The following is a 12,070-nucleotide window of genomic DNA, read 5'->3' as shown; positions in this document are numbered from 1 at the left end:
AACTGCTGAAGTGTGTGTGCATGTACATTATTTTGCAGACTATATATATATATATATGTTTAAAGGGCGAATAAGATGAGCAAGTGTAGGAAAGTGTCTATGATCATTTAGATAAGGATAAATGGCTCAAAAAATAAAATAAAGCGGAGAGTCTTCCTGCAGGTGATGCAGGTCTTTGCACTGGTTTGGCAACTTCTCTGCAAGTTTGAAATTATTTCAAAATAAATGACTTTGAAAGCACACTTGTGTATTTATATAGTCATGTAAGTAGCAAGCACTTTCACTTTCATTTACGGTACAGTATAGAGGAGACATGTTCCACATGAATTAAGGAACTTAGAAGGCAGGGTATGGTTTATGTAATCCTTCTCAGTCCTAGTATTTCATAAATGCCAGGTAAGTCTTAGAGAATGTTTTATAACAGGAAAAATGTCAAAAACAAAGACTTGTCAAATTCTTTCTTCATATTCTACTTTTTTTTTTTTTTTTTGGTACCGGGGATTGAAGTCAGGTCCTTGCGCTTGCGCAGCAAGCGGCGAATTCATATTCTACTTTTATTTTATTTTATTTGTTTATTTTTTTGTACCGGAGATCGAACTCAGGACCTTGAGCTTGTGAGGCAGGCAGCAGAACCACTGAGCTAAATCTCTGGCCTATATTCTACTTTCAATTAACCACCGAAATAATCTATTAGCTTTACTAACATAATGGTGCTACAATAAATCCATAGTCTTAGTTCACAAAAGTAAAACCTGCTTCCTCCTACATCAAAGGTGGGACCTTCTGTGTAGTAATTAATTAAAAATAAATGTTAAAAATCTTTTTCCTCAACACAATAGCATTCTATTATAACCCAAAGCCATAAGCTTTCCTTAAAATCTCTGATTTCCATTTTATGTCAGTTTGCTGTTTTTTTTCTATAGAATGAATCTTTTCTAAGTTCATAAATCCCTGAATATTCACAGCCATACATAGGAGTGGGCATGCGTGCGCGTGCGCGCGCACACACACACACACACACACACACATCCACATATCCACAGGCATGCACACACCCACATACTATCTCAGTTATGCCCAGCACTTTTACTTTGTAAAAGTCTTTGTGATTATTCGTTTACTTCTTTATCTAGAAAGTTGGAAAGAGATCTGATATTCCCCCCCCCCCCGTTTTTTTTTTTTTTTTTGAGAACATTAAGTATTAGGCAGTTAAAGTGATTTGTAGTTTACATGGAAACAAGTTATTGAACAACTGAGACTAGAATTTAGAATTTTTTCACTATACAACACACAAAGATCTAGGCTAGGTTAGGACATCTGTGGATTATTCTTCCTTTGAAGTACATGTGTACCAAGCATGGTTATTTAAATTAAACTTTGCTTCTACATCTTCAAAAAAGGAATCTAAGCCTACCCAGGTAAGTACTGATTTACAAGTTGTCTCTTTGCGTTTCAAAATTTTCAAATAAAATGTTTAATGTTTCACAATGCCACATACTTTTCCTTGCCTTTTTAGGGTTTTAGAAGGTTGATATACAAAAAGATTTTTTTTTTACCATCAGAGTAAAAATGTTCACATTCAAATGTAATTAAAAAATGCACAATAGTATACAGAAACCTCCCTAAAAGCTTCGTGGATATAACAATTTAAAGTATGACCATGATAGCTATTCTTACCGTAGATGTTAACACATTATGAAATTGTTTATTTAGTGGTTATACATTTACTCTCAATTCTATGGAATTAATTAAAATGGTTCATGCAGTAATTTAAAATTTATTCTATTTAGGGCCAGTGATTTAGCTCAGTGGTTTTGCTGCCTGCTGCGCAAGTGCAAGGACCCGAGTTCGATCACTGGTACCAAAAAAAATAATAATAATAGGGCCGGGGATTTAGCTCAGTGGTTCCAGCACCTGCCTTGCAAGCACAAGGTCTGGAGTTCAATCCCCGGTACAAAAAAAATTAAAAAAATAATAATAATAATAAAAATAGAATTTATTCTATTTACTAAATACCCAGGTAGCACTTACTATATGTCTATCTTAAGCAGTTTATGAACAATTAACTCATTTCATCCTCATAACACTCTCCGAGGTCATCAGGTACACAAGCTAAGTATTACCTGCTTTCTCTTACATGGGAAATTAAAAATATAAATAATTTAAAGAGCAAAAAATAATAGGAAACAGAGAGATGGATATTTTGCAAATGGGAAGGGGAAGGAATGGGGAGAAAGGAGAAGGGGATGAAAGCAGAAAGAATCAAGATGTGTTATCAACTCCCCGGGCTGAATATATTCATCATGCACTGCAAACGTGCGCTAATGGAAATACAAACTTTAAAAAAAGAAAAAGCCACAAACCCTTACTATTATCCTCCAATTTACAGATGAGATATACAGAGGTTCAATAACAGATCCAAGGATACACAACTGGTAAATTGTAGAACTAGAATCCGATCTTAAGCAGCTCATTTTCTCACGTTAATTCTCATTGCCGATGTACCACGCTGTGCTAAGCCTTGCACTCATAGGTGCTAGATAATTATTTGTTGATTAAATGAATGTCACTTAGGATAACATGGAAGTATTAAGCAAATTACTAACCTGTTCTGAGCCTTAATTTTCCACTTTGTAAAGTAGAATCATAGCATTTGCCATCCCTTTTTCTCCCTAACAGCAAGAGTGGAGAGAATTTTTACCCAGCTACCAGATATTTTTATGTCTTTAAGACTGGGCCCATAAATGGGTACTGAAGGAAGCAATAGCTTAAGGAGGTGGTGAAATAAAAATCCAGGATAATTAAGTCTCCTACAGCCCAAAAGAGTGTGACATAAGGACAAAAGTTTTGAAGACTTTATCTTCTTATATTTTGAACTCCTTGAACTCTTCCTATTTTTTAGCTAAATTAGAATCTCTTCATTTGAAAGAATAATCAAAATAAATGAAATGTTATAAGGCTTAGATGTGATCTTTAAGATCTAATTATAGATATTCTAAAGGAAAATGCTATCTTCTTTACAGTGCTGTATCTTTGATACTAAAAAATTTATCATGATCCAGTTAGGGACAACACTGCAAGTTTCTTTGTCAGGGATCCTTAATTTATCCCTACCTATCTACTGTCTTTAGTCCCTACAAACTTCAGCAGGCCCCTCTTTAGCTATATACAAGGCATAGAAAGAATTTCAAAACAAGACCCAATACGGTTAGCAAGGGCAGGCAGGTGCCCCAAGCACCTTTTTCATGTGATCTTGAGTCACTGATCTTCTTTTAGTGTTATTCTCAAAAAATGGGCCTACAGGGCTGGGGATTTAGCTCAGTGGTTCTGTCACCTGCCTTGCAAGTGCCAGGTCCTGAGTTCGATCCCTGGTACCAAAAAAACAATGGGGCTACATTAACAGAGGAATAGATAAAGAAAATGTGGTTGTATCTACAATGGAGTATTATGCAGCCATAAAGAAAAACAAAAATCATGTCATTTGTAGGAAAATGAACAGAACTGCAGATTATCATGTTGGATGAAATAGCAGATTCAGAAAGATAAGTATTCATGTCTTCCCTAACATGTAGACTCTAAAAAAAGGAAAGGAAAAAAGATGGCATAGAAGGAGAAAGGACACTGTTACACAACAGTATGAGCAAGGATAGGATAATGAGAGGTATAAGAGAAGGTAACTGGGAAATGGATATGATCAAAATATTTCATATGTTAATATGAAAAAATCAGTTTGAAACTTAGTATTTGTAAAAATAGACATTGATAAAATATATTTTTAAAACAGGGCTAAGCATAGACTGCCCTGCCCATCTCTGAGACTGGAAAGGGTTAGATGAGTTAGGAAAACTGTTTTGTAAACTGTATTCTATGAGTATGAAAACTAATATTAAAAATTAGTTTTTGAAAAATTCCCCCAAGACAGACATTTGCTTTTGCATTCTATCCTAAGATACAATTATCCATGTACATTTTTGGCCTGGAATTCCAAATCAAATGAGTTCAAAAAAGCAACCGAATTTGAATTAATCCTCAGAAGATGTCAGATGCCTGATATCTAGAGACTGCACTCCTGGTGAAGGAGAGCGTGATGTGTCTGCTGAGGTCCTTCTCAGTGGTTTGCCCTGAGAAAGACAGCCCTAAGACTTGCTCCAAATAGACAACCAGTGTAGTAACTGTAAATATTTACTAAGGATTGATGAATTGTGTGTGCTCTAGGGATATAAAGATGAAATGAACCAAAGACCCCGTGTTGCTACTTGAATGCAGCAAAGACAGCAAGTGGACTGAGGAGAAACTTTAGATAACTAATCAACTGAAAACCGACTTCAACGCCTTCCAGCAAGGATCCCCATTATTTTCCCTCCTATTTAGAGACTTTGGGGGCTAACTCAGGTCGTAACTCAAAAATCTGATATATTTGTGGCTAAGGTTACACAGAAGGGCAGGTAAGGAGTGGCCTGTCCTATGACCTATTTAACTTTGATCACTTCCATGATCACAGAATGCACACCTTGCTCTAACAAACCACCTGGCACAATCCAGCCTGGCTTCCTAGGGAAACTTGGCAGAGTTTTCAGGGTGGAAAGGCAACCAATTACCTCCCCTAGAAAAAAAAACCTCCAAGTGCTTGACTTAGTAAAGTCAGCATCACCTTCACAGACCAGGAACAAAGTATCACAGGAGCAGAGACGGACAGCACCCAGCTGGCCGTTAATAAATCAAGGAAGAAGACTAATGATACTGCCTGTGCATTCCTCGGGGGCAGGGGCCGTGTCCGCTCTCCTTTGGCTGGGAGTGGAAGTGTTCGGCTCAGGCTCATAGCAGTCCTGCAGCGGATAAGGCTGTCTGGTCTGTTGATGATACAACTCGCAGCGGAAGCTCTGGCCTCCTATAGGGTGCGGGTGGAGCAAAAGGGCTAGTAGATCAGCAGCAGCAGCAACAGCCTGCATAGACACCAAATCGCCCTTGCAATTTCCTCTAAGTGTGAGGCAGACACGGAGGGAACGAAAGAGACTTCATGTGTATAACTTGACCCGGGCTAGGAGCTGGGCTCTCCTCCTCACCCCCCAGAGCCACCTCCCTACGACAGCAAGAGATTCCAAACAGCAGGCAGAAAAGAAAGGACACCTCACCCAGGGACGACAGCTGTGGTGAGGGACCTAAGAAAGCCCCGCGGATCAGTTTCTGAGCAGGGGAAGTGGACCGGGAACAGCGCATTTCCTGCTTCGCCGGTGCAAGCGCCGGGCGGGCCGAGCGGGAACCCTGACGGCGCGGAGCAGTCGCCCTGCACCGGGGCGGGGTTGGGGAGGGACGGGGCACGGGAACGCGAGAGGGCGTGAAAGTGGAAAGGAAGCTCGCGCATCTCCCCGGGACCGACAGTCCCCGAAGCCTCTCTCCCCCCGTCCGTTAGGCCCGTGGGAGGCGCCGGCGGAGGGGGCTGCAGGGTCTGGCGCGGGACTGGGGCCGGGGCGAGCGCGGCGCCGGTCCAGCAGCGCAGGTGACAGGGCGCTGCCTTCCGGGCCACTCCTCCACCGCTGGCCTCCCGCCCGCAACCTTCGACCTTGGTCCCGGCCCCGAGGGGGACTGGCCCGGGACTGGGAGGAGACGCCGGAGGTGCCGACGGCGCCCGGTCGGCGCTCTGGGCTGGGAGGCGCTACCTGGGGGGCGCCGCACGCCACCTGCATCCGACCCTGGAGCCGCGGCGCGACTCGAACCGGCACGAGCCACACTGTTCTCCTTTGCTCTAGGGACACCGCTCCGGCCGACCCGTCCGAGGCCTTCCCCGAGTTGTCCCTGCGTGTGCGGCGCAGCTCCCCCTCCCCGCCCCAAGGAACTTGCGCTCCGGGCCAACCCGGATCTGCCCGGGCGCCCACAGAGCCTTCCTATCGACTTGGGAGCCCCTCGTTCGGCTCCCGCTTTCCGAGCAACGAAAACACTTAACGTCGGCCAGAAATCACGCTCAGAGGCCCGCGGAAAAGCATGGCTCGGACTCCAGGCTTGAGCCACAGTTGTCACCTACCAGGGTTCATTTCCGCCCCCGCGGGTCAAGGCCCCAAGTGGCAACCTGCAGAGCTCCTGGCCTGCATTAGTCGCCTCCTCCCCCAGTCTTTTGAGTCCTGGGAGCCCGGAGTGTGAGTGCAACCAGCAAGGCAGGCGCCTAGAACTCCCGCGCTGTGAGTTTCGACGCCCACCGCCGGCTAGGACGCGAGGGTACTAGGCTTGACTCCCTAGAGCGCGCGCGCACACACACACACACACACACCCGCGCCCCGTAAATCTCTCATGTTGAGAAAAGCAAGGCTTGCAGGAAGCCACTCCGGATGTTTGCTTCTTTACATGTGGCATTTGTGGCTGGCTCTGATAACGTCAGGAGCTCCACCAGCGCGTTTAGTAAGAAGACAGAAATACGAGCACACACATCACCACGTCTGCGGCGCCGCCGCCTGCACCCCATCCCCATATATGTCACGAGAATGCCGAAGAAATGAGGCTTAGGTAACGGTAGGTAAAAGGGGACTGGTCTGGGAAAGACACCACGATTCTTTCGTGGTTAATTTGTTCTGTGAGCTGCTACATTTCGACTCCCAGGGAGGATGTTTAAGAAGTAAGGGGCTAAGTGCCAAAATCTGAAGCTCCAACTTCATTCTAGGGATGTTTGCTCTCATCTGATTCATCAGTAACCGTATAGCTGACCAAGGTCATTAGCTGACCCCCAGGAACCAGTGCAGAAAAAAAAAGTGAATAAAAATGTAAAAGTAAGTTGGGAAAAGCCTAGGTTTTCTTTCCATCAGTTGGAGCTCCACAACACACCTCTTCCTAGGTCGGAAATGAGCACGGAGGCATAGAAGGAAGAACGAGAGTAGAACTGAGCATGTACATTTCCTGGACCCATACCTGGATTATATTTCCTGTATTTTATCTTCGAAGAACTTGGTCAAATGAATTACTTTAGACAGACAAAATGGATTCTGGACCAGGCATTGTTTTGGGGTTTTTTTGGTACCAGGGATTGAGCTCAGGACCTTGTGCTTTCGAAGCAGGCTCTGGAACCCAGGCATTGTTTTTGTTTGGTTTTCAATCTTCATTCTAAATGACCCTCATGGTTCATAAAATATTCTGTATTAAGAAAAACTCTACTTCAAGATCATTAAAAAGATATTTGTTATTATCTAGAACAGTTAGAAGTTGGAGAGGCTGAGACTGGAGGATCAAAAGTTCGAGCTGAGCCCAGCCTGAGCAATTTAGTGAGACCCAGTCTCAAACCAAAAAATTTAAAAAGAACTGAGATTGTTGCCCAGAACAAAGGTCCTAGGTTTAATCTCTAGTACTAGGGAAAAAAAAAATCTCGAAAAACAAACAAACAAAAAACAGCAAGGAGGAAGATGCTAGATTAATTTGTAATAGTACTGTCTCTTTTCTAGTTTTCTTATATAACCATTTTCAGTGTGCTTCACTTTGTTTTCAAACCAGGTCTTTTTCAGAAAATAATAAAGCTTGAAAGCACATCACTAGTTAAAATTAAGTTCAATTGCTTTAAAACCACTAATTAAAAAAGCACATTCCTCTACTGATTTCTTTAAGCAGATTTAAATTTTTCTTGCCTGAACCTAAAAGACCCAGCAACTGGAACCACTACCTTACCATGACCCTGTAGGAAGACTGACTTCTAAAGGGAAGAAATAACGGCCAGTGCTGTACAGATCACTGAAAAGCTAAAAACAGGTTGATTTAAAAGAGTTATATACAGGTTCTACAGGGAAAAAGCAATGCCACAGAAACCACTGGCCAGGTGTTAACAAAAGCTCTGTGTTTTTAATGGATACTACTAATAAGCCAGACTTGATAAATGAATTTGTCCCTGAAATAATCACATAAAAACGTATAGCATTTTGTTTCTCAGAACCCGGTGGCACTACTTTTTCATTACCTCTTGGTAACAAACAACAGAAATCTGTTTAAATCTGTTCTGGAGAGTGATGTGTTGATTTTTTTCCCCCCCTCTGTAGGAATGGCTGTCATGGTTTTGAAAATAATACAAATACACAAACATAATAGCCAGGTTTAGTGATTAGGAGCTCCTGATCTCAAGGCAGACCACTGGGTGTAAATTTCACCCTCCCAATGCTTTGATCTCTGGCCAGTTGGTTAACCTGTGCCTCAGTTTCTTCACCTATAATTTAATACTGTAAGCTAGTGTCCAACTCATGATTGGATGACTGGCTCCTTAAGGTTTGGAGGGTTCTAAGAAATCTGAATGACATGTTATGTCTCATATAAGCACTTTCAAAGAAATTCCACAGAAAAGTTTTTTTAAGTCTTAACACATGTTTAAAAGTCATTCAGATTTTCTTTCTAGTCTAAAGAAATGTAGAGAAGTGTCCAAATTATCTGCCAGGGTAATCACCTCTATAGACTCTTAAGAGATACGGTTATTTTGCTGGTCAAGGGGATGCTCTCTTTTTGCTAATAAACTTGAACATGCAAACAATGCTACCGTTTTTGCTCCCCCTTCCTTGACTGATCCCAGGGCCTTTGCACTCACTAAATTCCCATTCCTTTTTCAAACTTTATTTCAAGATGGGGCTTGTTAAGTCACTAAGTTGTCCAGGCTGGGCTCTAACTGGCAATGCTACCTCAGCCTTCCAAAGTGTTGCAACTACAGGCGTGTGCCATCATGCCCAGGTTGTATTTTATTTTTGTTTTAATTTATTTATTGTGGTGCTTGGGATTGAACCCAGGGCCTTATTCATCTCTGCATTTTAGAAATCGACACTAAGTCTTGACCTTTTTAGCGAACACATATGAGAAATTGTTTTGTTATATTTATCCTACATATTTCATGCACAATTTTTTCTTTTTTATTAGTGCATGTTTATAATACAGAATCTCTGTACTCCCCTCTGGCTTTTCCTCCTCCCTTTCTCTCTTCTTCTTTCCCATCTCCAGGAGTTTATCTTCCAGTTTCCTATCATCTCTCCTTTATTTTTATTTTTATTTATTTTTTATTTTTGGGGTACCAGGGATCGAACTCGGGACCTTGCGCTTGCGAGGCAGGCAGCAGTCATTTATTTTTATATGTGTACTTAGATATATCATCAATAAAAATTTAAAATTCTTCAAGATGGAATATTAAGAGGTAGAACGTCATTCCGTAATTTTATTTTTTAAAGTAAGAATTTATTTTGGACATACATTTTTAATACAAGCAAGATGAGCCCTCGGGGAGCGAATGTATTCATTTATTGTCCTCGGTATCTTCTTTCAGAAAATACATTTGAAGGAGACCCCTGTGTAATTCCTTGGAGGGAAACGAGATCGTCTACCACTGAAATGCCATTGGTTCACACAATAAAGATGTCATTTTAAAAGACAATGGCATGAACGTTTAGTAGGTTAATATGTAGCACCTTGGGCAAACGCCACTTTGTGCGGTGCAGGCCAAGTTTTGCCGCACTCCTCTTCCTGGGTCTGGAGGACGCGGCGCCGGAGCCTGGCTCCAGCCAGTCTTTCCGGGGGCCGGAGTAGGTCAGAGCGCGCGGGCCCAAGGGAGGGAGAGGCCGGCCGGGTGGAACGGGGACTTGCGACCACTGGCTGGGCGTGGCCCTCCGCGCGCGCTCCCGGCCCGCCCCCTGCGCGTCATTGGCCGCATCTGCGGAGAAAAGGCCCCGCGGCGCCGGACGCCCGCACTGTCACTGGGCGGACTGGGGGCGCTGCCAGCGCCGTGGGCCTGGACCGACCAGGGACTCTCGTGGCAGGTTCGCGCCCAGGGGACCCGCGCAGCCCTCGGGGCATCGCCAGCCTCACTCCCCTCCTCCCGGGTCGGGGGAGGCGGCGAGTCCGGCGGAGGGTAGCGGGGCGCGGGGCAGGGCTGGAGCGCCATGAGCAGCCCGGATGCGGGGTACGCCAGTGACGACCAGAGTCAGCCCCGGAGCGCGCTGCCCGCGGTGATGGCAGGGCTGGGCCCGTGCCCCTGGGCCGAGTCGCTGAGCCCCCTCGGCGACATGAAGGTGAAGGGCGAGGTGGCGGCGAGCAGCGGAGCGCCGGGAGGGACCACGGGCCGAGCCAAGGGCGAGTCTCGCATCCGGCGGCCGATGAACGCTTTCATGGTGTGGGCGAAGGACGAGCGCAAGCGGCTGGCGCAGCAGAACCCGGATCTGCACAACGCGGAGCTGAGCAAGATGCTAGGTGAGTGTGCGCGCGCTGGTGCGGGTCTTGGAGCCACTCCCTTGGGCCAGAAAGGGTCGGGCTTTTGTGCGGGCCGAGCCCAGACCCTGGGTTTAGGGGATGTGTCCTCCTTCCCGGGGCGCTCCTCCTCTCGCTTCCCCCCTCCCGCTTCTGAACTCTCCAGACAGGCTTTCGGTCTCCACCGGCAGAGCGCAGATAATCCGGGGGCCTGGGCGCGGATCCAGAGGCTCCGGGGCGGCGGGCTCCCCGTGCGCCTCAGCGGTGTGGAGCGCACTCCTAGGCCTGAATTGGGCTATGCTTGTCCCCGACCCTTTTCCAGCCTACTGGACGTGCTCAGTTTTTCGAACAAGGGGAGATGGGTGACTGGGATGGAGGAAGCGGTTTCCAGGAGGCTTCCAGAAGCACAGGCTACTCCTGGACGCGTCTTCCGGAGTGCTTGGATTTGAAGGCGTCCCAGACCTTCGAGCTAACTTGACCCGGGTCCTCCTCGGGGTGCGCAGTTCTAGGTTGGGGGTGAAAGGGGAGGCCAAGCGGTGCCTGGGAGCGGGAGCGCGGCCGCTAAGCCCTGCGTCCTTCTCTACCCTCCCACCCCATGCAGGCAAGTCCTGGAAGGCGCTGACGCTGGCGGAGAAGCGGCCCTTCGTGGAGGAGGCCGAGCGGCTGCGCGTGCAGCACATGCAGGACCATCCCAACTACAAGTACCGGCCGCGGCGGCGCAAGCAGGTGAAGCGGCTGAAGCGGGTGGAGGGCGGCTTCCTGCACGGCCTCGCCGAGCCACAGGCCGCCGCGCTGGGCCCCGAGGGCGGCCACGTGGCCATGGACGGCCTGGGCCTGCCCTTCCCGGAGCAGGGCTTCCCCGCGGGCCCACCGCTGCTGCCCCCGCACATGGGCGGCCACTACCGCGACTGCCAGGCCCTGGGCGCGCCCCCGCTCGACGCCTACCCGCTGCCCACGCCCGACACGTCCCCGCTGGACAGCGTGGAGCCAGACCCGGCCTTCTTCACGGCGCCGCTGCCCGGGGACTGCCCGGCGGCCGGCAACTACAGCTACGCGCAGGTCTCGGACTATGCGGTGCCCCCGGAGCAGCCGGCCGGGCCCCTGCACCCGCGGTTGGGCCCCGAGTCCGCGGGCCCTGCCATGCCGGGGCTCCTGGCGCCCCCCAGCGCCCTGCACATGTACTACGGCGCCATGGGCTCCCCCGGGGCAGGCGGCGCGCGCGGCTTCCACCTGCCCCCTCCGCAGCAGCAGCACGCGCCGCCGGGCCCGGGCCAGGGCCAGCCTTCGCCGCCTCCCGAGGCGCTGCCCTGCCGGGAAGCCACGGACCCCGGGCAGCCCGCCGCCGAGCTCCTTGGGGAGGTTGACCGCACGGAATTCGAACAGTATTTGCACTTTGTGTGCAAACCCGAGATGGGTCTCCCCTACCAGGGACACGACTCTAGTGTGAGTCTGCTGGACAGCCACGGGGCCATTTCCTCCGTGGTGTCGGATGCCAGCTCTGCGGTGTACTACTGCAGCTACCCCGACGTCTGACAGCGCCCGATCTGCCCCCGCCCGCGGGCCAGAAGAAGCACAGTGTTACACACTTCCTGGAAAAGCTGGGGAGATCCTTAGCCTCCTGTTTCGTTTTGTTTTTAAGTTGCCTTGGCACCTAATTTATGGTAATTTATTTTGTCTGCCACTTGAACAGTTGGGGAGGTAATGTGAGGTTTGGTTAAAATATATTCAGGGACTTATTCCCAAGTCTCCACTTTCAAATTAGCTAAGGTTTTAATGTGTCCATTTCTTTAAATTTCTTGCTCCATTTCTTGAAAACGTATTGATAAAAGAAATTGTGTCCTGGGTGTGTTTTTAAAAAGTATTTTAAAAAATAAAATCTGGAATTCTG

General features: G+C 47.4%; 1 protein-coding gene across 5 annotated transcripts in view; it reads left to right on the top strand.

Annotated features, from left to right (window-relative positions):
- Positions 1 to 12,070, top strand: part of Sox17 (SRY-box transcription factor 17) — a 223,904-nt gene extending 211,834 nt beyond the window's left edge. The window contains exons 1-3 of one of the 5 annotated variants that reach the window (XM_087185447.1): positions 5,705 to 6,495; positions 9,266 to 10,185; positions 10,784 to 12,070. In XM_087185447.1, the coding sequence (XP_087041573.1) occupies positions 9,879 to 10,185; positions 10,784 to 11,715 (1,239 nt within the window). In that variant the 5' untranslated portion in view covers positions 5,705 to 6,495; positions 9,266 to 9,878 and the 3' untranslated portion in view covers positions 11,716 to 12,070. Of the gene's footprint in view, positions 1 to 5,704; positions 6,502 to 9,265; positions 10,186 to 10,504 lie in introns of those variants that run through there. The other 4 variants (XM_087185439.1, XM_021248809.2, XM_087185446.1 and 1 more) reach the window with 4 other exon arrangements.

This window comes from Heterocephalus glaber, unplaced genomic scaffold, assembly GCF_053883595.1.
Source record: "Heterocephalus glaber isolate CG9 unplaced genomic scaffold, H.glaber_assembly_v1.0 deba00000281, whole genome shotgun sequence".
NCBI classification, from domain to species: Eukaryota; Metazoa; Chordata; class Mammalia; order Rodentia; family Bathyergidae; genus Heterocephalus; species Heterocephalus glaber.
Note: the sequence above shows the minus strand (reverse complement) of the source record. Positions and strands in the feature narration are given on the sequence as shown.